Source organism: Anticarsia gemmatalis, chromosome Z (assembly GCF_050436995.1).
Source record: "Anticarsia gemmatalis isolate Benzon Research Colony breed Stoneville strain chromosome Z, ilAntGemm2 primary, whole genome shotgun sequence".
Lineage (NCBI taxonomy): Eukaryota > Metazoa > Arthropoda > Insecta > Lepidoptera > Erebidae > Anticarsia > Anticarsia gemmatalis.
In genome coordinates, this window is record NC_134776.1 from 15,806,176 (window position 1) to 15,833,846 (window position 27,671).

A 27,671-nucleotide genomic window follows, 5' to 3' on the forward strand; every position below is an offset into this window, starting at 1 on the left:
TGCAACGACGCTCCCCCTGCACACCTGCGCTGCAACTGAACGACAACACCAATACGAACGCTATGCAATGCTGCTTTAAAACCACTAATGTCTTATTAGACTCGCGTACAAAGAGCAATGGTTACATGATTTTAAATTTTAGTTAGAATGACTGGCTACTATTGTGTCATCATTGTAGAGTGAGAATTCCGTTCCGCCGTATAGCGTCCCCTTAGGTATTTCGTCCCCAACCTCTACTTTGTGATGGTATTTAACTTCCACTTTTTACGCTGATGGCATTATTTAAAGATAAGAACCTTCAGTTTTAAACGTACGTCAATGAATTGCTATTGAAATTACCGGCGGACTAATGTAAATAGAATCATATGTGATTAATATTCAATTAGGTGGTGTTGTTCAATTGTGAATCTTATTGCTTTAGGAAACAGTTTAAAGTAGAGTATGGCGGTGAAGGAATAAATTATTGCAAAGGTACTTTTGTGTTACAAAAGATACCTATACCTACGGTAGTTAAGGTAATGAATAGGTAAATGAATTCGGTTTGAAACGTGTAGGAAGAACAACTACCTATTATGAGAACGGCGGCTGGCATTCTAACTTAACTTTAGTATTACTAGATAGCAAATTGAACTGGTAGAAAGGGCATAAGCTACTAAGTAGGTACATGCATAAAATCAAGCATTCTTCCCATAGGGGTAGGCAGAGACCAGAGAACGCCACTTGGTCCGGCCCTTACAAACTTCCTTTGCTTTATTCAAATACATCTTGTACTTGTTACTAATCCCTATTATTCCATAAATTGTACAAATCCAATACTAGGTATTTTACCATACTCCCTACCCATACAATGCACCCCTTAACTCCCCTATGCATTCAATATATTTATTGGTTTAAAAGGGTCAGTTTATAAAAAAGTAGCCAAGCAAGTAAATCTGTATAACAAAATAAATTGTAACACGTTTGCGCTTCTTGTTACGACATTCCGGTTCCACGGACATATTTATGTTTAGTCATATGATTTATAATAATGTTTACTTGTACATACCAATAAGAATTGTTGAATAAGTCATTTATAAATACCTTGCTACCTACAACAATTTAGTCATCGGCAATATTATTTAAGTACTTATAAGCTACCTACTTGTTTTTGGAAGAGCAAACAATATAGCAGAATCCTCAGTTAAATATAGGCCTACAATAAAGTACTTAGGTATGTAGTCAGTAAGATAAGAATGTAATATGGTATGTGGTTGAGAATAAATAAACAGACAAAGTTTTGTTGTGACAAAGTTAAAACCTATTTCCTCCATTAATTACTGCTCAGAAAGTTTTATAATAACTGCTTCTTTAGAACTGTGTTACAATATTTTGGTATGATTGGCCGAGCGAAGGATAGCTACGCGTATAAGCTGGCTGTCACAATGTCATATGAGGTAAACACTCGTGAACAAGTGTGCAAACATAACACCCACACAAGACCTGTGCCGGGCTCATCTCGACGACTCTTCACCGCCGGGATAGTTCCACGTAATTACACTTTATGTGAGAAAACTAATAAACGGGACTGCACGCATTCTGATAAAGGTTGACACACACGAACACAATAGTCTAGTTCAATGACACGGTCGTTCAACGCGACACCTAACGCCATCTTTTATCACTTATCAGAAACAACAATTCAATTAGTTGCTAAATACTCACGTGAAAACTCCTCCGGTTTACGTGGTACGTCCGCATTATCGGCAAAATCACACACCCGGTGAAAATATAAACACATAAATGTTGACAAACAACGCGTCGCATGCAAATGTGACGCTGACACGATCCTTCACAAGGGCCCAGGACGGACTGTCCGGAGCGTCCGGGCGTCGCTGCGGTCCCTTTCGTGGCTAGGGCCGCGGAGCGGAGGCGGCGCACATTGGCTGCGAGGCCGGCCAATGACAGCGCGCGCTGCGCTCCTCCGCCACTGGCTGACATCGTCACAGCGGAAAAAGCGGTGGGGAAAACAACTGACGAATTCGTCTACACACGCTGACTCTTCTCTCGCCATTCGTTTCACACACAAATTGGCGTGCGAGGCCACACCACTCGGTGCTGAGACACCAATCGGCTGTGGCCGAGCACCAGTCGATGGGATCAAGCACGCGACAACTGTGCGACAAGCCATTGCATCATAGCTCTCGCCGTCGTCGACATGGCGAGAATTATTTTGAGACGCACCTAAAAACGTCCGGTAACAAAATCTAGGTTTATTTCTGGCATTAACAGTATCGATGCGCATGAGTAACGGCCCGATTATTCATACCCAGAGCGGGCTATTCACTCGACGAGTCCACTAAATATAACAATGACTGGAGCTACCTAGCGGCGTTGAAATCGTTTTGTTCTTGATGCGGCTCAAGTGTCTCAATCGTCACGTATCTACTTAGTGAACGTGTATGAGAATTTACATCACTCTCGCTTTCTTCACTATTTCATATCCACCTGGTTGTAATACTACAGTCAACAGTTATTTCACTTTGGAATTGAAATCCACAATCTGCTTACACACGCACCAGACATCATGGTAGTCTAAACAAAAGGCAGCAAATTCAGTAAACAAAGTACATCCAACCAGAGCAGCAGAACAGCGTAACGAACAACAAGTATTATTGTCAACAAGCGTCGTAGCGAGAGTGCAACAATCACCGACACGGAGCACAAACAATGGCGCGGACACTCGATTGTTACATTCGACTGATAACTACTGCGTACGTCAACAAGGAGCTGCTATTCTAAGTATACATATTCAGTGTTTACAGGTAGATCAATGTGATATCTGTTCTATTCACTCAATAGTTACGGTCACAATCAAAACTCACGGTTACGACTATATAGCTGCTCTAATCAAGACAGAAAATCGGTTTCTTATGATTGTGGAAACCGAAAAAACCAAACTGCACTAAGTTTTCCAAGTGCTTGCAGCTTTTAAAATTTCTTCTACTTTATTTGTGGCAATCATCTGAGGGGGCGATCTCTACTACTACTTACTTAGTACTACCGATAACCGACAATCGGCTTGCTGTCTAAAAATTTTGTATGAAAATCTGATCAGCGCCTCTAGTAGACAGCGTAGAAATTTATTTAACAGAATATTTAAAATGTCAAAATCTCTATATCTACTGGAAGGTACCAATTGTACAGAATCTCGCTACTGACGGTTGCCTTTATACTATTGAGCTTAAAGTTAAATGCTTAAACTAAAATTTCTTCCATTTACAAACTACTTTCAATCGCCGATTTAATTTTGCACTTTTGTGTTGGACTTGTTGCAAGTCTCATTTCAACACAAGATCGAAATTTGCATCATATAAAAAAGGCACAAGAGACTATTATCCCATTGTCAGAAAAACTTGATTCGACAAATCGATTTGATAAATATCTAATGTATTGAAAATCTATCAACAGCTACTAAATTAAAAAATAACCATTAAGATTCTTTAACTTAGCTATAATATGATATCGTATCGGCATCTTAAGAATCTCCATTTTCCTCAATCATTATCAGTCCAGGCAGTATTAATTGTTGCCAAACATAAAATTCATAAAATTCCCTTCCCCTCGTTTGGGAGGAGACCCTTGCCCTGCAGTGGGACAGATATGGGTTAATAAAAAAACATAAAAAAGGGAGTTTCTTAAACGTCTATATAATATGAATAGTAATTTCAAGGTTAGCACGAGGAGGTTCTTTGTGCAAAAATCGGCAATAACCATTCAGATTGAAGATGGAATCAGATAAGGTATGTTAAAAATATCTTAGCAATTAGAATAGATCCTGTACATGATACTTGTATCATGTATTGGTGGTCAAATAAAAAGCACCAAATGTACAGTAGGCACCTCTTCTAAAAATAGACCAATACAGGCATTACGATACACCTAAATCGAAATTAGCAACCTGCGAGCGCTCTAGAATAGCCAGTGATGGTGCAAAATAATAACGAAGTTGTTCTATAAAATGAAACAAGTTAAACGAGGGGCATAAACGTTTACTTCACTAAAAAAGTTAGTTAAAACGTTAACAAATATATTATGTAAGTAACAGATAACTTTTCCGGCAATTCTTATAATACACGAATGCGGGTTGACTTTATGTGGAAATTGCAAAATATACAATACTACTGCTTTAAAAAAAAATATGTTTGCAGTTGATGATGAGTGCAAGCTTTTATGTCTGCAATGGGAACCTACCACCCCTTAGTTGCATAAGGTCTTTACTTGGATTTTTACCAATAAGAGAATCGGATACGTCTTTTTACCGGACCCCAACTAATACCGCAAAACTGGTTAAACATTTTACTATCTGCTAATGTCACAACCCGCATTCATATATTGTAAGAACCAAATCAATGTACGATTTGCTTTCAACTGCGCACTTGTCAACGTCAGACACAATGCAGCTAACAGTCCAGTATTTTGACGTTTACAAGTGCATAGTAGAAAAAAACAAATTACCTACATTCTACTAAATAAATGGTGCCGTTACTGTATACCCGGCAGACACCAAAAAAGCTTGCTAAAGGGGACAATATTTGACATTGACAAGTACAAATCAAATTACATTCTACTGAATAAATGGCGCAGATACTGTATACCCGGTGGTTATTTCTTCTGTAGGTGTTTTCGAGTCTTCGCCACACACGCACTTCATCTGCCGGCGTTCGGCCTTCGTCACCGCCTCGTCGGTCATGTGGTTCATCTCCCACCAGATAGCACCTCCCAGCACGTTGCGGAAGTACGGAGGAACTACGCCTTCGCGGAGAAGATACCTGGATATAAAATAAATGTGTTGACACAAAAGTATCAAGAAGAAAGTAAATTTAATGAGCCTAAAGGACAACTTTAGATTTAAGCGCCTTTCAAAAATCATGAAGTGAAACAATTTACTTTAAATGTTACTGCCTTTTAGACATGCAACGGAGTGGAATTGTTAGAGTCAGATATTGTTAGATATAATTTCCATTGATTAAAATATAGTTGAAAAATAAGGAAAATACACTTAAACGTAAGGTTTTTTTTGTAAATAAAGCTGGCATTGACTTCGTAAATATCTAAAGTAGGTAGATAGTAGGTACCTATACGCCACCGTTATTAGGCATTTCTCAACAACTTTCTTCATCAAAGTGTTATTGAATATGTTGAATAAATAGTTCAGCATTTTAACACATAAGAGCCTAATTAGTCACTCGAGCCTTTTGCCCACCTACGCATATATTATCGTCTCTCGACATATATAGCAAGATTCCTAAGTACATACTGAACAAACAATCAGTCATTGGACGAGTCAAAGATGCATACATCAGCTTTTAGCTCGCACTAGACACTAGGTATCAAGTTACACGATCATCTCAAAATGGCGACACGATTGCGGTCCATTGCAATAAAGAGAGTAAAGTAACAAACAGACTGCCGCGCGCAGACGCGTGGGTTTTTCAAAAAGTCTATTTAAACCTCAGACAATTTAGTTCTCTGACTGGTTGTATTGTACCTTACTATATCTTAGTGCATTGCGAGTCTAGACTTACAGTTAACTATTCTACCTACGCCCATTGTGTGCCGTTTAGATAAATAACAACAAGTGTTTGCTAGATAATTTATTGTACCTAGCAATCTTAGCTAACGACTAAATTAAATTATAGGTAAACAGTCTTAATACCGACTTGTAAATTACAGTGTTGGAAATCATTCAACTTAATTTGCTGATATAATTTTCCTCGTGAAAATTCAGCTGAAAATGTGCGTAGGTCAACACTACATTTACTAAGTAATTGTAAAACTAGTCAATAATGTTGCATTTTCAGATTGACGGCCAGTGTAAAACTCATATCTTGAGAATCGGATAAAGGTATCTAGATATAATTAACACACACTGCCTAAGTAGGCAGTGTGTGTTAATAGGTAAGCAGGCTTTTCCCTTATTTTTTTATGAATTCTACAAAACAGCAGATATTGCTCATTAACCAGTTATGAAACGATCTAAGTATAGATAGCTATGGGAAATTGGGAACTGTCACAGTTCCTATCATGCGCTGGTCATTAGATAGGTCAGATACTCAGTATTATTAGTAGTTACACTCAGTATTATACTTCAGTCATTATTTGGTAATCAGAGCGTATCAAATAGTGACGTACTTATAAAACTCTTCCTCCTTGTACTCCTCAGCTCGCCGGCGCCAGTATCTGCGCAGGTTGGGGCTCATCTCCTCCGTCTGGTCTAGCTGCCTCACCGAGATCTCGCGTTCCTCATCCTGTCTTGACTCCGACATGAACTCTGTGTAAAATACACCAGATATTATTACCAGTGCTTGATGTTTTCATCACACAAAATCGTGACTACCACTGAAATGGGATTTGACAAGGAGATATTTAATAAGAGCCCATTTTTGTAAGCACGGGTTCGTACACCTTACGCCTACGATAGTTAACTTCAACACAATATTCACTTACCTATATTATTTATCAAATAAAAGCTAAGATATATTTTTATTAACTAAACTTGTGCTAACTTTCAACTTAATAATGGAATCCTCCTACGCTTAAGTTAAGGTTCTTTATTCTTTAAAGAACCCCACGTACATTGGAAAGCAAGACTGACTGTAGATCCCAAAGATGTAGAAATTTAAAAAATATTAAGGTATACTCGTATCTACCATTCCTTTGGGTAGGTATGTCAAAGTTTATCTCACTGGTCACCGTGGATAGTGCTAAGGATAACATGTTAGCTTGACACCACCTTTGCAGGGAATAGTTTCGCCATTATCGCAAAACGAAACAACATTAAGCCTTTTATTGGATTGAAACTTAAGACGTCTAATAACACGAATACAACATTATACAACATATACATTAGATAAATGGAACTTGTTTCCATTCCATTCCGGCTTCTTGTTCCAAATAACTAAAGACACGTCGATTTCAGTTGTTGTTTAAACTAAGATTACAATCTTTAAACACTGCCAAAAGAACAGGTGTCTTGTTAATCAAACCTTTGACCAAAAACTAATAAATGTCATATTATTACCTTCTCCGAATTCTCCTTCGACATACATTTCCTCAGGTTCAGGGGCGGCTGGAGTGGTAGTGATCGTGGCTTTAGCTCGTGTCTGCACGTCGTCGGCGAGCTTTTCACGGAGCTCCTCGTAAATCCTGTTTGTTATCAGCCTAATTTACATTACTTAGTTATTCAATCACCGGAGACGTATTCGCAGATCGAGTAATCAGTTGATTTCGCAGCAAAAAAGCGTTAAAAATTAAAGTAGGTAGATAGAAATATTTATGGAGTAGCTTTGCGAAGTTTGCGAGACAAAAAGGACTTATTGTGGACATTACCTAGTCGTATTGTACGATCGCTTACGACGTTGAAAATGCAGAGTGCTTGCCGCCCATTACAGGTATATATTACAGCAATACACAAACTAACAAAGTGTATACTTATCTACTCTTTGTCCATAACGACTAGACTACTAATTCAATTCAGATAAAATTTGGCTATGTGATAGACTCTGGATACAGAATTTATTATGAAATCCAAGCGACCACTCGAGCGAACAAATTCCTAGTTAACTATAACTGGAAACACCTACTTATGTGCTAAGTTCTGTATCATGTCGTCGATGCGGCGCTCCGCCTCAGGCCGAGGGTCCAGTATGGGCACGTTCAGTAAAGTCTCACTGTCTGCCTCCATCACGGCACGGTACCGAAGGACTGCTTCGAGTAGCTCTCGCGCGCCCTTCAGCTCCTCTCGCTTGGAGTCTCCCCACTGCTGTTCTAAAGTCCTGTGAGGATAATATAATGATATACCTTATTTGTTCACCCATAGTTTTGACCGAACTACATCGACCGCGGTCAGTCCGTGCGACCACGTTTGATGAGTTTTCAAGCGCGTTTAAGACCCGTTACATTATTACATTATGTGTACCTACAAGCCGCGAGAATTTAAAAGCGTTACCTGTATGGATATCAAACTTGACAATGCTCTAAAGGTTAGATCTGTTTTTATTCTATGATGATACTTAAAACGATCAAAAATGTTACCTTGGCTTGTTTGACATTTAATTCGCTATCTGGCTCAGCCCACTCGTAACGTGATATCTTCTTTTATTGGTAGTAATTACAATACTAAGAATCTTATTAAATCATTATATATATTACCTAGGTAATAATCATCACGCAGAATCAACAATAGTTGGAATGACGACTATTTTTATTCTGATAGATTGATGTCTTTTTTATGTGTAAGAAAAACAAATGGTTATAAAACAAGTTCATCTCTCTCCTCCGTAATTTCGAAAAGAGATTAAATACGTACGTAAACCTGACACCAAGTTAATGAGTATTGTTACTGAAATAACTAAAAATTTATAACCTCAGTACAAAAGCTCTCGGTAGTCCAGGAGGTAAGACGTTCTCGGGCTTCATAGGCTTGGGTACAAATCTCTCGTAGGGTCTCATCCAATGATAAAAACCTTTGCCTGTGTCCTTCTTCAAGTCCATGTAGGTCAGGTACTTTGGTTTGTCGGCTAATTTCGACTCCATTAACCATTTCTGGGAGAATTGATTATAATCAAAATAATTATTAAGGTTCGTAAATGAAAAGTGAAGCTTTAAGGCACTGCTTTTACAGGATGGGAGGGTATTTTTATTTGAGTAACTCGCAAACTTTTCTGTCAGGTCTAGTTGCCTTCCCCCGAGGCACAAAATTAGTTGCAGTGTATAGAATAAATATCCCAAACATACATATACGGTATGAGTTCTTATTTTCCAGAATTATGTTACTAATCATAACCAATCGCACTCACTGAATACTTAGTTGAAAAACAATCCGCGAGTCTAGTCATCTTTACCGGGCTGCAAAGTTTAGTTGTTTCTTGTGACATTCCTCAGATGACAACCTAAGTTTAGTTAGGCTTAAAGCTTTAAGAGGCTGTTTAGGTCATATTGCCGCTAATGAGTCAATTAAGATACCAATTGCAAATAAAAGGAAAAGTGTGGGAAAATAATAAAATCTAACCTAATATAATATATAATCTAACCTCAGATTCGGTGAGATGCACTGGAGTAAGTATGGATAGCATGCTTCGATAATCTTCAAAAGTATCGTATTGGTTTATTGAACACCATGGCTGCCAGCGACAAGCGCGTTTGTAGTGCTCAAGCAGAGCTCGGTGCACTAACTCCGAGCATGTCAGGTCTCTAGACAATTTACAAAACATGTCAAACATTATTATCTGCTATTATTTAACCAATGATTACTATAAATGACAGTATGTCTACTAACCGTTTAAGAACAAAGAATTTGATGGTCTTCGCTAAATACATCTCTCTACACTTTCCATGGGAGGTCACAGAAGTCTCAGATTTCCCATCTGTCGTTCGGTCGTCAGTATCAACATAATCTACGTCTTCTGCCACATCTTTCATTGCAGACAGTTCAGGTGAAGGATCTGTTATTTCTTCAGTACGAGGTATCGCCTCTGTAGAACATAACTCGTCCAATAGTATAATATTCCCTTCATAATTCACAACGAGCTTCTTACAAAAAGAATCTTTAACTTTTACCCAATTAGACTCGTCCGATATGTCATTTTCCGGCGTTATTTTCACGTGACAAGATGTAAACGATCTACACTCGGGACAAGCTTCGTACGCAATATCTAAATTGTCGCCGTCAAAATGAGCGTTAGTTACTGCATCTAATTTTATGTTGTAGTTATTGTCAGTATCAACTACAACTGTAGTATCATTTGGAGAGTCTATTGAAATTTTTCCATTAAATTTGTTAATCGTAACAGTACTAAAATTAACATGTTCCACAGTATAAATAACATGAATAGAAACATATCCATCTGTTCTTGCCTTCTCTCCGATTTCCTCTTCTTCTAATTTCTTGGAAGTCGCACTTTCAGTACTGGCCATAAAGCTTCTTTGCGACATGGAGTCTCTAGAATTAATAACGTCGATATCACTTTCAAGTAGTCCTAGTAGTTCTCTTTCCTCGTCAGTCCATTCAGGATAAATTTCTTCATCATCGATCATAAATTGTGTTATAATTCGAGTCTTATTAGGAAATGTTGCGACAAGAAGGCCATCTTTATTGAGTAAGATACTGGTCCCATCCATGCGCCTTGAAAATACTTCACCTAAACAATGATCAGTTGCTGTACGAATTAGTAGTTTTTCTATATGGGTGGCTATATCTCTTACGTGACGTTGTCTAACACCGCTGCTTTCTATAGTTTCAAATTCCTCAATCACTAATTCATATTCAACACTCTTTTCATCAGGAATTTTATCATCGTCACTAAGAGCATTTTTCGATGACTTTGATGAGGGCTTGCTTGTTTTCGCTTTAAGTTTGTTTTTTTTACTTTTCTCTGAAGGGTCCTCACTTATCAAATCGTCAGCATTTTCGCGAAAAATGGGCTTCTTAAAATATTTTTTAATTTTAACAAGAGACCCATCTGGTTTTAATACGTCAATATCACCATTTACTTTAAAAATAATAACTTCTCCGTTCAAACTGATACAACGAAAGTCTTCGTCTAAGTTGGGCATAGGACAGACGTGATATTGTTTAATATGCGATATATTTGACGAATTTTTTTCGTGTACCGTTTCTGTAATCATTCCATTTGGCCAAGTTAAAAATAGGGAATAAAAGCTACTAGTTTCAGGCTCTACCTGAGCTTGATCCACACTAACTTTTGAAGCGATAACCGACTTAAACATACTTTTCTTATCATTATCGTCAAGTGAGGACGTGCTCGCGGCAGGGGCAGGCATTTCGTATGTCCGTTTTCTTATATTTATCATAACTTGATCTTTAGTGGTTATTCTAAAAGACTCACACGCCTCAATGATGGCAGGATTAACAAACTCCCCTAAGGCTTTATGAACCCAAAACGAATTAAAACCATTACCAGGAGTAATATTCAAAATAATATACTCCAAATTCATAGGTATAATCAGACTATACAAACTTGACACTTGAGTGCCGTCTCTGGAAAAATATGTTGCATCTTTACCGAACACTTCGACTCTTCTGTCTCCTAAATCGTAACCTAAGAAAGGCTTCGGCGGAGGTTTGATAGCGGTCGAAGATTCCGCACGGTTTTCATACGACTGCCTCACGTTCTTTGGTGATATATTCGCTGGGGACTTAGTTTTCCTACTACTTTTGTCATCCACAGTAGTTGCAGCTGACATTGTATTTTTCTTAGAAGCTGCATCATCAACTTCCGTAGCCTCCTGACTACCTTCCTCAGCTTTGACCAGCTCTTGATACTTTAATGATCCTTCCATAAGCAAGTCCATATCAACGTCGGTATTCTCCACGCAAGATTTAAGTGCACTAGGATCTATAAAATCTTTACTTTCAGAGCGTAATTTTATCAGCAAGTTTTCATCATAAATTTTCTCTTCGTTTTGAATCCAATCGTAATGTTCTTCTAGAATATAATCAAAAAAATCTTGCAAACAAAGAGGAGTGCACAGGTGGCAGCGCCACTCATCACGTGCTATGCCATCTTTATCGTGACTATTGAAAAACATCAGAATAAAACAATCGGTCACCTCACAATATTTATAATCAACGCAGTTAAATTTGTTGAACGCCTCGCTCATTATTTGGAACGCGCTTATTCCCGAGAAATCTTCAAAAAATTCAAAATCGTCGATCATATGTTTAATAGGTTGGTCATTAGCTATCTCCGCAGCCGATACTAATTCACTAATATCGGGGCAGTCGAAAAGGAATTTAATTCGTTGCACCTCGGGATCTAATGTATCACCGTACGATGCTTCAGATGTATTCGTAGTTTTCGTCATAGAAGGAAACGACGGATAAGTAGTAGCACTTGCTGTTATCGAAGGACATGTCGGTAGTGGTTCAGCGAGGACACTTCGCTTTAAATAAACTTTCTTAAAATCTGTTATAGTTGTTGGCTGTAGATGGCGCTTCTTTATGGAACTTCTATTATTATACAGTTTGCGACAAGCCAGTATGTGGATAAGTCTATTGAGCTCTGATGTTTCCACGTCTTCTCTGTTAAAACATGACAGCAAGACATTAATGTGAAAGTTTACCTTTGCTTCGAGGACAGTTGTCGGACGATCTTGTCTCGTCCATAAATTGTGAACAGGCATGCCGAGAAGAGAAGAAAACACAATTTGGTCCAAGTTGATGTTCCCCAAGTGGAAAGTATTATATTTAGCAAAGTCACCGTATTTAATTATAATTGGATCTTTGTGACTCTCATATTCTTTACCGTATGTAAGACGATATTGTTTTCTATTCGTCTCTGTCTTACACAAAGTGTTGAAGACTTCTGTAACCAAGTCTTCGGCTTTATGATATTTATCTTCTGAAGTAGCAGCAGCGTTCAAAGTGACCGCTGCCGATAGTGAAGTCTTACTGCTATCTTCATAGTTTTGGCCGCTACATACCGTCGCGAGGACACTGTCCAAAACGGAATATATTGTAATACATTCTAACGGTATGTCATCTATTAGGCCGTGATATATCCTGTCATTGTGTTCGTCAGCTACCTCTTGAGGAATGTTGATAAGATCCATGTTTTCCAAATAATGAATGTGTTGTCTCGACAAATCCTGAATGTCATACATAAGATAACACAGCTCGTCGTATATTCTATCAGGATCCCCAGACAGGTCATCCGAGGACCAATATGGTGGAGAGAAAACAACGAAAGCAGTGTTTTTAAAATCATCGGCTGAGCCCGCCTGTATCCGCAGTAACTGTAGATTGTCCCAAAATTTTAGAGATAGGTCCGTTAACATCTCAGTCTGGCTCTGGCCCCTTTTTGTAGGTCTATTCAAACTGGAAGGAATGGTGGTTGCAGTGGGATCGATACGAACTTGCACAACTGCGGTCAGCGGTATGCCAATCTTTACGAGACATCCTGGCAAGAACGGTTCGACGAATCCTGTAATAGCTACGTATAGATTGGGGCCATCAGTAGGGTAGTCATCTACGTACACTTTATCTCTCCATTCCTCTCCCCTCTCTCGGAGTGAAGTGTTAAACTTTTTGCCTTCCGGCGAGACGGGGAGTTGGCCAATACTTTTATTAGCAGGAGCAGGCGCAGGTGTAGGAGCAGCATCAGTGGTGGCTGAGGGTATACCACTCACAGTCCCTCTTACCTCAGCTCTGTCCACCATGGTGGCAGACTCTCTGCGCATGCCTTCTCTCACCTCAAGTCTCTGTCGCTTTATAAATAGATATTCTTCCTTCATCTTCAGTATAAGATGTTTGATTATGAGTGCCAAGACATCGGGCGGAATGTCTCTCTTATCTTTGAGATATGAGTTACCTTCTTCGAATACTCGATAATTGTCATCTTTTACTTTCTTCTCACTGCCCAACTGATTCACCATGAAAACGGTCTCGGTTTTGCAAATATTTTTGATCACGAATCTTTTCTCTTCGGCTGCATATGTTTCGAATTTGTTCAAGAAGATCCTGTCTTGATCGGAACCAGCTGCTTCAATAAGGATCACCTTCACTTGCCAGTCTTCCTCGTCCAAGGGTGTATCCTCTATTATCACTCGCCATGAATTCTCGTCGTAAACGGCTTCTTTCCCCTTCTTTGGAGGAGGAGGCATCGTAAATTATCTCGAATTGCCACAACACAGACACAACAAAAACAATTTATTCAATTGACAGCCTTTGATGGATACCTTTTATTTTCAATGTCATTAAAATTTCTTTTAATTTTTAAGCGCTCGTTCCTGGCAGTCCATAAATAATAAAGTTTATATATGCATAATAATCTGATAAGAGTACAGCTCGTTTGCTTGCATACCTTGTCAAAAGCACAGCAGCACAATTCCACTTGCTAGTATTTTATTTTATGTAAATCAATAAGCACAATTCACATCAAGAGGCGGTAACAATAAAATATCGTTTTAACCACACAATAACGAAACGACAGGAACAGCTTTACAGAGTTCCTCATATAATTTTATTTATACCACTAGCGGCTACGTCGCAGTAGTAAAGTATTACGTACTACATACCTGTATAACGACGAAATTTATTTTCATTTCACATTGAATCACCCACAAAAATAACAACTACTATATTATTTACATTGATTTATTTCCATAACGACGGTAACGTGAACATACAAACATACAAAAACAAACTAAAATGCAAGGTTGATACAGTATTTGTAATACGTATTGATAACAACATAACAATGATTTTATGAGATTTATTCACGAGCCACATTTAAAAAAGAAAATGGCTAATGCCCACAAGTAGATATGAACTGACCAAGGAACTTAAGACTGTTTAATAAAAACAAGAAAAGGCACAGCATGAAACTTGTATTGGTCAGTCCAATATCAAATTTGGCTTACTACACACATATTGCTATTGACTTGATTGGAACGGCAGCTTTTATTGAACAACAAAACCGACTCGAAGCAATTACTTCACTTGCTCAGCTTATGCTGATTCGGTAGTACTTTCGGGTCCAATCGTTATTTGGATCCGAAAGTACTACCGAATCAGCATAAGCTGAGCTGGTGTAACCATCCAGGCGCGGCGTTGTCGACAGGCATTATTTACGAACATCCATCTACACTATATCTATATTCGATTTTGCCGCCCGGCTAGGCCGACTAATGCCGCATCGAATATGTGTGTAGCAAGTGGGCTGTACTTATGATTATTTTATATTTGGTACAAATCTATATTATATTTATCACAATATCTACTAATCTAAATAGTTTAGTTGATCCAGGATCCAGTGCGGCCACCTGAAAAGAAAGCAGTATAGGTACTCATTAATAATACAATATATAAAAGGAAAAATATAAAATAACATGAACCATTTTAGTCTGCATACGAAAATGGTATAAATTCTTGTGTAAAGCATTTTTAAGCAGTTAAATGGCTGAAAGATTGAGATTTAATTTCAAGTGAATATCAGACTTTACTGCTCATTGGCCAAAATAGGACTCAAAATAAATTGTGTGCAGAAACAAACCACATTCTAACAATAATATATTTCCATAAAACGTTTGTAAACTATATTAAACAGTTTATTCTACAAAACATCTTGTTAACTAAGATACACAATCATACTTACAATAATTTAGATTCATATTTCTGGCAAATGTTTTTCAATCCACTCTTTAATGATATTCATTCCTCGTCTGTTGAGCGAGTGGCCCAATCGCTCCAGTATGTGAAATTCTCCATTAACACCTATATCTTTCAAACGCTCGTACGTCACCTGCCCCCATTTAGCAGGCACTAGGTCGTCTATGTCCCCATGAACTTGCAATAGTGGTGGTACTGAAATTGGACAAGAATAAATTATTTTTTATGTCAAACTAACAACTGCGTTTACACAACATAGCATATAGCCTTCCTCAATAAATGGACTGTTCAACAGAAAAATATTATTTCAATTTCAACCAGTAATTTCTGAGATTAGCACCTCATAAAATCTTTTTAGCTTTATTGATATTATGAGAGTAGATTTTGCAACCATTATTCCAATAAGTATAACAAGTAGCAGAAAGACTGATATATTTACAAATAATAAACAGAAGAATCTTTTCCTTTTCATTCTATGTGAGTAAGTGAAAGCCTTGCTGATAGTTTATTGAAAAAAGCTGTCCATTTAGACAGCAATTTGTAAGCAAATATAAAAATTTTCTGCAGTTTGAACAATAGTATTGATGTTAAATATAAAAATTTGTGTTCATTCAGATTTTAACGGCCATAAGAAATAGCCTTCTTATGGCCGTTAAAATCTGAATGACTACAGTGACCTCACATGCATAATGGAAAGACTAAAATACATAAAAATGAATTGCTGTTCGTTAGTCTCGCTAAAACTCGTGAAGGGCTGGATCGATTTGGCTAATTTTGGCCTTGAATTATTTGTGGAAGTCCAGAGGTGGAAAAGGTGAATAAATTTGAAAATACGCGGTATTAAATAAAAACAAGAAAACGTGAGCGGAGCTGCGCGGGTGACCTAGTAAGGTAATAAAACTAAACAAAAGTAAATAAAAATTGATAGCATTATCTTATCTGTCTATAATTAACTGTTATATTTATGGTCTAAGACCCTGCTATACAGTGACCTTCGTCAAGCTGGTTAGTGGATGTAAGATATTATTTATCAAATAAAGTGGGGCAAAAAATATATTGCGGATGGGTTGACTAAAAAAATTTCAGTCAATATATACTAACTACTAACTTATAAGGATTGAATAACTTAAAATCCTTTCTTCTGGGGTGCCTATGATATAGGCACGCCTAAAAAGCACCCCTTGTCCAAATTTCATGTTTGTTTAGAGTTCTATTGTATAATAACTAATCAGAGCTCAAACAACATTTATTAGTTAAAAATGTAGTAATGTAATAATTACACATCTAATTTTCCTGTGTATAGATAGCATCTTTTAATAAAAATAAGTCTACTGTTTGATTACTTACTTTTTGCGCCTCCAATGCCTTTAAGATCTTTGTATACAACAGAGTTATCATTGAGGAATGAACTGAAGATAAACACTCCAGCTAAGTTGCGGTCCCATCTGTAGCCAGTGTGGAACGATAAAGCTCCTCCCATAGAGAAACCACCTGAAATAAATAAGTTCAACTAAAGTATTTTAACATTTTCTGTCTTTTCTTTTCAATAGTAGTTTGAAGTTAGGTAATTTGCCTAGTATATGACAATAGCTTACACCTGGTTTTTGAGGTGCATTTACCGGTAGTTTATCTATTCAATAGTGTTTAAAGTCATTTAAAAAAACAGTTTGAATTAATAAACTACCAATAAATGTTCCTCAGAAACAGGGGGTTAGTCTTCTATTACATGGAATTATCTTTGTCATTAGTGAAAGGTTAGTAAAAGGTGGGTGTATTTCATACACTTCTGCCTATTCCATTGTGTATAACAGATATGATATAAAGTACTTATGTATAATTAGTGTCTTGTTTTAATAACATGTTTATTAGGTCCGCACAGCAATGAATGTAATATGTAAAGTAAGTTATGCTTAATGTGTATCACTCAGCAGCAGCAGCGGCAAAACTTAGCAGTTGAAATTTGCATATGGCTAGAACTTTATGTTTGTTTATATTATACTACACTAAAGTTTACTATAACCAGGTCTCTGTGATTCTTTAGTGACTATTGCTCTCTCTTTCTCTCTTCTTGGCTATTCATCCCTTATAGCAGCAGGGTCAGCCTTCCTTACACTATCCCTTCACTTCTCCCTATCCTTAACGTCATTTCATTCCTCAACTATTACATATCAAAAATATGCCAGCACATCCATACTAATATTATAAATGCGAAAGTAACTCTGTCTGTCTGTCTGTCTGTCTGTCTGCTACTCAATCACGCCCAAACTACCGAACCAATTTGCATGAAATTTGATATGGAGATAGTTTGATACCCGAGAAAGGACAAAGGCTACTTTTTACCCCGGGAAAATAACGCATTTCCCGGGAAAATTCGGGTTTCGCCACCGAAGTTGCGAATAATCAATATTATAATGACATTGAATTAACAAAATTCCGTTGTCATGGCAACAGTGTTAATGGCGGAAATGCTTTAGCGCGAGTTATATGAGATATAAATATTTTTGAGAATATTTTTCGTGAAAAAAATCATATTTTGTTGTTAAGGAATAATTAAGCTTCGTATTAGTAAAAAAAAATCATTCACGCGCGCTCGCGTGAATGATTTTTTTGCCGGCGCCGCTGCGCCGCACGGGTCAGCTAGTTTATTATATTACAACAATTATTTACATATTGAAGTCATATTAAAAGATGAATACCACCACAAAGCAGTCATATAGTTCCATAAACTAAATAGACACTTTAATCAAATGGTAAAAATATTGATATTCCTCTAATATTTAAACTCTTCTTACCTACTATAATTCTTTCACTGGGAATCCCATCTTCGTTCTCCTGTTTAATTAAATTCCTTACTTCTTTCTCAATGCTGCTTATAGACTCCAACTTTTCTGGTGCGTCAATAGATATGTCAGCACGGTCAAACCACACATGGCTTAGTTGACCACCAGCAGGAGTGTATGGCTGAAGTGGTGCAGTTGGAAACATGACTTTGATATGAGGGAATGAAAAATTCTTTACCATCAGACGCACCCATTCTCTCATGTCCTCTCCATTAGATCCTGAAATTTAATTGGTGTAAAAATATTACTCAAATACTGTCCAAAAATATCCCTTAACCATTTTAAACTACTGCAAATTGTCATATGATCAAAGAAGCAACAGATCTATTGTGTGGTAATTAAATTTAAGGCAACAATAAAAATTGCACTGAAGTTAAAATACTGGTTAAAACACAGCTGCATTTGGGGAGACCGGAAGCCAAATCCAACATAATTTTTGGAAGAAAGGCTAAACAATGATGAATAAGAATTGCGCTGAACGAGATTTGCGGTCCATATACTAGAATTTAGCCGGTGGCTTAAGTGCACTTAGTCAGTTCTTTTTCATATTATTATATTCTAAAGGTAAACCAACCGTCAATGTAATTTTTCATAACCAAGATTTACAGCGTTTGGATTAGTTAACCTCATCATTAACCTAGTAGGTAAACACTTAAAGACTAGGTTATGTAAGTCAAAGGTTTATAAACAAAATAACCTAAGGTAAATATATCATTTATAAAGTTTATTAATCAAAGCATAGCATAACTCGAAAGGTTTGCATACAGCATACATAATCCAGTATGTCACCTTTAATATCTTAACACACAAATATTATTTTAAGACTAAAAATATATTTAGTAAAGAGGTTAGAAGAGTAGGTTTACCTGATCCATGGAAATAAATTACTGTAGCTGTATGTTTGGGGCCAGTGTGCTTCGTTAAATGCAGGGCACCGAGCTTGGACATGTTTTGTGTTATTAAGTACCAAATGAATCAAAAATTCTAATGATTTTATTTATTGTTGCAGTATTTTTGTACTTTGTGCCGAAGCCGATTGACACTGAGCTGATACACTATGACACTGACAAGATGACACAACAATTGACATTGACGGATTTGATAGGTGACAGATCGGTTCAAAAATGAGGTCGCGTGTTTATCCTTGCTCACTGTAATCACGTACAAGGTGTTTTTCCACGCAGATAAATAATAAATACATTCCTTTTTATAGTTTTATTAACACTGTATTTATTAACATTAAGACTTTGCCCAGAAGAAGCGAATTCGCTGCGGAAAATCGTGCTAATTCATCAGTCGTACTGGGTTAATTCAACAAGATACTAGGCGCTAATACATCGCGTCCAGAAGCTTTTTTATGTTATTATTTATAAAAAAATATCTGATCTCTAACTAGACAGAGCCTTTATTAAGAAACGCTACATACTTTTATAAATAAAATTACAACAAGGCTCAAAGCAGATACTTCTACTGATTACACAAATATTTATCTTGGGTGGGATTAGAATCCAACATATGCGGCGCTATGGTCATTGCGGCCAGGCTACCACTTTATCCACTGCGCCAAACTTCGCTAGCCTCTCGACTTACGACTCGACGCGCATACTGCGCACGAGTCAAGATGCTAGAGAAAAACGCCATGTTAAGACCAGTTAAAGCGCGAACTCAAGTCGAAATGAAAGTGGCGCCAAAATTTAATTACGGAAATGGAAATATAGAGTACGTCCCCAAATACAGGCACGTTGCATTGGTACGTCCCTTCTGGCACGACAGAACTAAAACTATTTAAGGAATCAAAACAAATAAACCTTTGCTTTACTTAAGCATGAGATCCCATCAGGTACTTTATTAAAACAACAAACATTCTATTAAAATTCAAAAATATTTGGGTTGCGGATGAGAATATAAAAAAGTGCGTAAGAGTTTTGATTTTCTGCGGGATGTAGCCTTCGAAGACATACTTAAGTTACTTCCCCCCTTTAATGGATGTTTGTTTATATCACCGACAGCGACATCTGGCTCAAGTAAATTTATGCAATTTTGAAGTAACAATGCCTCCCTTTGCTCAAAACTCAAAGACTTTGGTTCAACAAACGGTTCCCATACGAATTTGTGTTGATTATTTATGTTGTCTGTTAGTTTCTGATTATGAGTATGTAAAACAGTTTCAATGCCACCCGAGATTTCGTACTCGTTAGGTGCAGGAGTGTTATCCCTGTTACAGGGAAAACGTTTGGCTCTGAACATGGGCCCACGATTAAAAGCAGGGATGCACTTCGGAGGCTCTAGATTGTACGAACATGGACCCGGAGTACTAAGTCTACCATGTACAGGAAGATAGTTACACCAAGGTTGGAATCGCCCGTCAGATGAATAAAAAGGGGCAGTTTTTTGCATTTCCGCAGATCTCTTTATTTTATAATTTGCTTGGGACATGTCAGCGGGGCTAGGTTCATTGGGCATTTTTTCAAGAGGTCTCATTCGAATAGTCTTTGATTTAAATTGCCACATTGGTGTCGGACAAGGCTCTTTAGCTTCTTGGGCCTCTTTGTCCGTTTCTTCTTCTTCGTCGCTATCTTCTATGATATCTGGTTTGAATCTCACAGCAGAAGATAGAAAAGGTGTTGTAGCGCAATAAATAACTTGACATAATTTATCATTCGGATAATAAGTTGCGGGGCTTGGGCCTTGTTCTCGCTGAAGTTTAAATCTTTGGGCTTTTACGCCAAAGAAAGACGGCTCTGGAAGTGTTGCGTGACACGGTATTTCCGGAGGCTCTACCGGATCAAAATCTCTTCGCAACCAGTGATCTGCTGGGCCTGGATGAATTACCAATTCTCCAGAAGGAAATCTGGCAGCCTTTGGTCCTAAATATTCTAAATCAGTACCTCTAGGTGATTTGGGATGATAAGTTGCAGGTCCTGGGCGCCCTTCGCGTATATTTTGTTGCTGAACCATTTCTATAAAACGCAATTGCTTGCATGTTTTCCGTTTATGGGCTCGAACCTTTTCTGCACAAATTTCATTAAATGTAGGTTCTCTATCAAGAGAGTATTCCGCAGGGCCGGGTCTTACTTCTAATGATTTCATAGCCCTCATTGATGTCTGCTGACTCCACTTGCATCCATGATAAAATGCTGTGCTTTCAATTACTCTTGCATCATAAAATGGTGGGCTTTCATCAGTAATCTTCTTTCTTATTCTACGTTGCACACCATCCTTCTGAATTTCAAAACCGCGGTCATGTTTACAAGGGGCTGATAAACCTCCGTCACCATTACTTCGTGGCGTAGGACCTTTATATAATCGGCGTATCACCTTACCCTGACATATAACTTCAGGTTCAATTTCGGAAACAGGACACACACAAGGACTTTCGATGCCGCATTTACAAAGGATCTCTTCCAAATCCTGTGCACTGAAGGCTTCATATGGAAAACGGCTCTTTTTAGATTTCAATGACGTAATATTAGGAATTTTAGACGGTGTAGCGGCATCGTAAATTACTTGAGTCCATAAAATTGCATTACACCCAGTTTTCCGCGGAGATTTCGAAAGAAACGGGACTGTGTTAGGCTTAATCTTGCCTTTTTCGAATTGATACGTCCCAGGATCATAAAACGCGAAATATTTTGGAGGAGGTGGAAATCTATTAGCAACATTGTAGGCCATGTTAATGAAATAAATAAGAAACTCGAATCAAATAATAATTTAGTAAAAATATATACGTTCATAAAACAATGTAGACGTTTAAAAAGACAGATGTAATGTATTCCACAATTGTTTACCCAAGAAATTGACGTAAAGTTTAGTTCTAATAGTCCAGCATATAAGGCAAAGCCTCATTGATTTGTATAAATTTCATGATAACTATTTTCTTGAGATAAAAAATATTTATTGCTGTTTAAATACATTGACTTATTGCAAAAAAATACTGAGTTGATCGAAATAGCCAATGTTTTTATAAGCTTCCTGATTATTTTTTTATGTGTCATGGGTGTGTGTATAATTTTGGATTTTGGAACCAAGTGCATTAATATACAGAGGTTTCAGTTTGACAATGACAATGTCAAAGATTAAAAAGTAATATGTACAGATTAAACTTTTCAGGTCTAATAATTGATAAAATAAATTAATAGACTGATATAGCAAAAAAAAATATAATTTGATATAATGTCCTGTCTTTGACACATGAGAAAGGTCTCCAGTATAGATATATAATAAAAATATTTTGACTTTAATTATACACAAAATAACTAAGTTAATGTACTAACCTCATCTGCAAAGTAAAGTAAAATTATTAAGGCACCAATCATGCTTAACTTTGCCTCTGATTTATTCAAGACTTCTGAAAAAAAAAACATTTGTCATATTGACAGCGGCTGTCATCCGTAGTGGCACTTGCCTGCAGCTATGTTCACTGATTATACGATTAGCGATTTCACTGTTCCTTGTCTCACGCAGTCATACGATTGATTAAAATGTTTACGGTTTAATTAAACAGATGAGTATAACATGATAAAGTTACGCGATATCCCTTTTTACGAATGATGTAATTATCATATCCATAATCAGCGTCAAACATGAGGGCGACTCGGTCAAAGCTTTTGGGTATTATTTTTTTCGGTGTGTGTTTATTCCCGTTAGTATTTGGCGAAGAGGAAGTGATAAATGTTGATGAACTCTGCAATGCTACGGCGTCTGAACGTGTTGATTACGAATTTAGTTCAGATATTCTACCGAAACAACACATAATAACTTACAAGGGTTATTTTCCTCGATTGACCAGGGAGAACTATGTCAGCGCCGCTCTAAGAAATGCTGGGGTGAGAAGTTTCTAAATATAATAATTTTAGTTAGTCATAAGTTTCATATCTGTATATTACTTGAGATTATGTGTTGTTTATCTGATCGTTTGTCTATATTATTATTTATATACAGTAGCCTATGCAATTTAATTTGATGTATTATTTACATTTAAAGTGTGATTTTATGTATGTATTTACTTTCTTTGCTTTGCGATACGGTTTATTATGCATTGCAAGCTGTTATTGCATAGTATTTCTCTTATTTCATATCAAATATTCAGCACAGTTTATTTTTTATCTCATTCTTTGCATTGAGTATGATTGTTTGCTGTTCAGAAGCTTAACAAATAAATGAAACGCTGGGCCTTATTTAATCTATACTTTATATCTTCTATGGTTATCATATCTCCTTCCACACTATGTACTATAATAACATACTGTCATTTTGTTAGTAATTGAACACTGAACAATGATCCAATTCATAAATCAGTACAATATTAGATAAGCAAGGAAAGGTTGTAAAGGAAGCTTATGGGAAATAGTTGTGATGTTATGTATGCATTTACAATATTGGTTACTTTTCCTTACTGTCCTTCTGACAGTGTCTGTACACAATGCATTCAACTATTCAAGTATTTTTTAACTTTCTGTTGCATAAAGTTAATCAATAATATGTATGATTTTTCTAATAGCTGTGCGTTACATCTTCACATAAAAGTATTTAGATAAAATTATTTTTTGTAACCAAAAAGAACAGTAGCCTCTGTAGGCAATTAACAAGGCAAGGGGGAGGCTTATACTACTGAGGCTAATCAGTAAATGAGTAAAAAGATTTTCTTCAACATGACATTGTTACATGTTAATTGATCTATGTATTAGAGTTAATTGTACATACATGATTTCATGCCTGTTATACCCAAATATGTAGAGGTGTATGAAAGAAACCCTCTTTTCATCAATAACAATGTTAGTCCCATGTAAATGGAGGCGTGCCTATTGCCATATACTTCGGACTACTTAGAAAAAAACCAATGGTACTTTTTCCAACCTGAAAATTGGACCTTGTGGTTAGCAATTGAATACACTATTGACAGCACTACTGAGGTAGCCTCAAGCAAAGCTTGTGTTCATCCTTAAATATTTTCCACTTAGTCAAGTTCTTTTCAGGTTTCCAACTGGACTTTAGTGCGGAGAGACAATCCTGCCAAGGAATACCCAAGTGATTTTGATGTCATCATTCTAGAAGAGGCTGGACGACGAGCACTTGATGCTTTGAAAGATCATCCTGCGATACGAAGAGTGACTGCCCAGAGGCAGGTTACTCGCACCATCAAATATATTCGAGAGGTAATTCGACTTTTTATTAAATTATATTAATTATTTCAATGAATAATGTTTGCTGAGAGGGTTTCTCCAGCTATTTTAACCTATTTAAATGATATATTTTTATAAGAAAATTCTAACCTTAGTTGATTTGTGGTCATTTGTGTCATTGCTCATTTTTTTTATTCAATTGCAATTAAATAACAGGATATATAAGTAATAACTGTCTACTTTTAAATCATACCCATCAGTAGCCACAGCCACACTCTTCCTCCATGAAATCTTCTTTCTAGTGCGATATTGGAGATGCACCATTAACCTTGATAACATACTCTATTTTACTTTATAGTAGTTTTACAATAATGTTATGAGTTCTATAACTTCTTTCCACTTTTAGGATGACTGTGGACCTGCAGGGTGTCTGTACTCAGGCTGGCGCAATCACCGAGCACGAGCGCTACACTCTCTCAGAAAACCACGTGAGGTATCGTATCAACAACTTATAGCTACTTATAGAAAAAAACACATTACAGAGAATACATGATTCTTACATTAAATAACACAATATTTATTATTCTACACATACATTCTACCCCAGATTTTGTCCACCAGGGATAGGGTCATTGTAAAATAAAATGAAAAATGTAACCTAATATAGTCCCACTGCTGGGCAAGGGTCTTCTCCCGTAATGAGAGAGGGGCTAGGCGTTGAGTCCACCACGCTGGCCAATAGCAGTTTTCTTGTGCTAAAACATCTTATAAACTACATGTCTGCATTTAATCTTAATCCATTAATTATTTTTTGCGTGGAAGAGTAACAAGCATCTTCACAAACTTTGGCATTTGAAATAGTATTGCAAAAAGAAGATAATTGAAAGTGGCATTTGAAAAACTTGTGATATAAAGTTGTCAGTTATACTTCATTGACCAAGCAGACGAAGAGAAATCTTCCGTTTTTGTTGAATGTAGAGAGCTAAATAGAGAGTTAAATATACATATTATCAAATAGTAAGAATAAATCGAAAGAAGATGCTATTTCTCCATCCTTTGAAATAACTGCTACAGTATGCGTTAATTGATCTAATTGGTAAAATTGAGGCTCTTGGCTAATCATATGTTGTCTTTTCTCTCAATTTGTGAGACAGGCGATCGACTTCGATTATATCAACACCGCAAGCTTAAATAAATATATTTGGGTAACCAATGGCCCCCAAGTAGTTTGCCGCGAATCATTAGATTCCTATTGCAGTGAAATGAGTGGGCACAAGGTACCCATATTACGAAAAGGTTGAGCTCCCCTAGCAACTGTAAAAGATTAGCTATTTAGAATTCTAAATAGTATTAACGAATGTTTTTTTCTGACAGAATAATGGCTACACATCAAGAAAGTTGCTACGGACAGTTCCTCGTCAAATAACCTCAGTTCTGAAGGCAGACGTACTCTGGTCTCTCGGAGTAACTGGTAAGTGAAATCTATACTAATATTATAAAGCTGAACAGTTTGTTTGTTTGAAAGCGCTAATCTCAGGCACTACTGGTGAGAATTGATGAATTATTTTACTGTTAGATAGCTTATTTATTGAAGAAGGCTACAGGCTATATATCATCACGCTACGACCAATAAGAGCAGAGTACCAGTGAAAAATGTTACTAAAACGAAAAAAAAATTATAACCTATTCTTTCTTATGTGACTCAAGAGAAGTCGCGCGGGTCAACTAGTAGATTAATAATGACAGTTTTATTGATTAGTGCTTTCTAGTACTACGTACATACTTCCTCTCATACCAAGTTAAGTGGGCAATTTAAATCATCAGATTGTTGCACATGCTGTTTGTTCCAATTCAAAACAGCGCCTATTAATTCGTCTTTTACAAAGCTCCAAATAATAAAACTATTGTTTAAGCTAATTAGAATTCTTTGTACTAGTTAATAAAGTTCATAATATGTTATTATTTAGTGACAGCTGCGCGTCGCTGCTCTTACAATATGACTCTATGAGCATGAAATATTAATCAATTAATGTAGGGCTTGCTACACATATTCGGTTCGGCACTTTCGGCTCGGTAGTATTTATCCAACAACAAAATCAATTCGAAGCAGTAACTGCCCTTGCTTAGCTTGTTTTCCGAATTTTTCCCGAATCTTCATCAACCTGCAAACAGTACATACAATCGTTTTTGCCGCCCGGCTATACCAGATAATGCCGAACCGAATATAGCCTAAATTATAATATAATTATGACTGGGCTCTCATAGTTCATCTAGGTCTTATTTTACCACTTCTAAATATCTTTCAGGTAGCTTATTAACCGGAATTATGACAGTTGTTTGTACATTTGCTGTCACTTTAACTGTCTTAATTAGCAGATAGGTTATCTAACACTCAAGTAAACTATGAAACTGGCCCTTAGTCACTACAAAGTATAAAGCAAAGTCGGTTTTTTAATAGATAATAATATTGTGATTCAAGAGGAAGGTTTATGAGTAAAAGTTGTAAAGGTTCTTTTGTAAAATAACTATTGTAACTGAGCGAAGCCGGGGCAGGCCGCTTGCTATTTGTAAAATAGTTCATATCGTTGGCAGAGCACTATTTTTTTGAGTCAATAAGTGTTTTAACATTAATAAATTATGTAGGTAAACTATCAATATTTAACAACCATCTCTGCAAATAAGATAACAAGTAAATACAATGTATTGAATCGAAACAAACTGGCTACCAGTCGAATCAGCTATTCTTTATAAAATGTTAAAAACATATTTCAGTGTAAAAATTCAACATAGTGTCGTCTTTGTACGCTATTTTCGTTGTGTTCAAATGGGTCCCTAATGTTTCTATCTATAATTATTTTAATTTCAGCGTTACTAACGAATTACATAGCATGATCGTTTTGTACAAACCTTATACGAGTACAAGTTTAATCATTTTCCATTAACCCGGTTAACTGCCCTATCAATTAGCCTTCTTTGGTCTCTCCCTACCTCTATGGGAAAAGGTATAGTTTTATTCATGTTCTTAACAAAAGTAACTAAAAATTATTACCCTCTCATTCATAAAAATATATGGAGTTATGAAAGGCTTATACAGTGTTTTGTTTCTTTCACTCCTAAGCGAAATGGTAAAGAGAAAACATATTATAGTAGCTTTTTAACTAAAATTGGTTTATAGTGTGTTTATGAATTAGAGGGTTAGTCTTTATATGACTCATTCAGTACTATTAATGCCCTGGAATAGTTAACAGACGTATACATTTTGCGTTGTAATTTATATAGCTAGAATGACATTGTCGTGATCGTCCTGACCTCACGGCAAGTTATTAGCGTCAGTGAAATGTGTGCACTTCTACTATTAATCAATTGTAACTGACATTTCAATATTTATTCACGTTCTAGATCTATAAACATTGCGTGTTTGTTTCTGTAGGGTAATTTTTTTACTTAAGAAATCGATTTTATAGACTAATTGAGCAGTGATAGCCGAGTGGTATAAGTTGACACCTCCTACGCAAGTGGTCGCAGGTTCGAACCCGAGGC

At 36.7% G+C, this 27,671-nt stretch overlaps 4 protein-coding genes across 4 annotated transcripts in view; 1 reads left to right on the forward strand and 3 right to left on the reverse strand.

Annotated features, from left to right (window-relative positions):
* Positions 1–4,031: 4,031 nt before the first annotated feature.
* LOC142986712 (uncharacterized) lies at positions 4,032–13,662 on the reverse strand. The gene is made up of 7 exons (XM_076135315.1): positions 9,317–13,662; positions 9,072–9,231; positions 8,405–8,583; positions 7,623–7,814; positions 7,061–7,185; positions 6,172–6,310; positions 4,032–4,808 (listed from the first exon to the last, which is right to left on the reverse strand). The coding sequence occupies exons 1-7, from the start codon at positions 13,660–13,662 to the stop codon at positions 4,604–4,606; spliced, it is 5,346 nt and encodes a 1,781-aa protein (XP_075991430.1). The 3' UTR covers positions 4,032–4,603.
* Positions 13,663–14,153: 491 nt separating this feature from the next.
* Positions 14,154–19,080, reverse strand: LOC142986602 (lysophospholipase-like protein 1). The gene is made up of 5 exons (XM_076135125.1): positions 18,876–19,080; positions 17,962–18,228; positions 16,517–16,660; positions 15,156–15,364; positions 14,154–14,823 (listed from the first exon to the last, which is right to left on the reverse strand). Exons 1-4 carry the CDS (start codon positions 18,955–18,957, stop codon positions 15,168–15,170), a joined length of 690 nt encoding a protein of 229 aa, XP_075991240.1. The 5' UTR covers positions 18,958–19,080; the 3' UTR covers positions 14,154–14,823; positions 15,156–15,167.
* A 760-nt stretch (positions 19,081–19,840) lies between these two features.
* On the reverse strand, positions 19,841–22,045 carry LOC142986601 (uncharacterized). The gene has a single exon (XM_076135124.1). It carries the CDS (start codon positions 21,679–21,681, stop codon positions 19,885–19,887), a length of 1,797 nt encoding a protein of 598 aa, XP_075991239.1. The 5' UTR covers positions 21,682–22,045; the 3' UTR covers positions 19,841–19,884.
* A 370-nt stretch (positions 22,046–22,415) lies between these two features.
* S1P (membrane-bound transcription factor site-1 protease) overlaps positions 22,416–27,671 on the forward strand; it is a 31,608-nt gene continuing 26,352 nt past the window's right edge. Inside the window, exons 1-4 of the mRNA XM_076134812.1 lie at positions 22,416–22,835; positions 23,985–24,164; positions 24,538–24,624; positions 25,506–25,602. Of these exons, the coding sequence (XP_075990927.1) occupies positions 22,593–22,835; positions 23,985–24,164; positions 24,538–24,624; positions 25,506–25,602 (607 nt within the window). The 5' untranslated portion in view covers positions 22,416–22,592. The remainder of the gene's footprint in view (positions 22,836–23,984; positions 24,165–24,537; positions 24,625–25,505; positions 25,603–27,671) is intronic.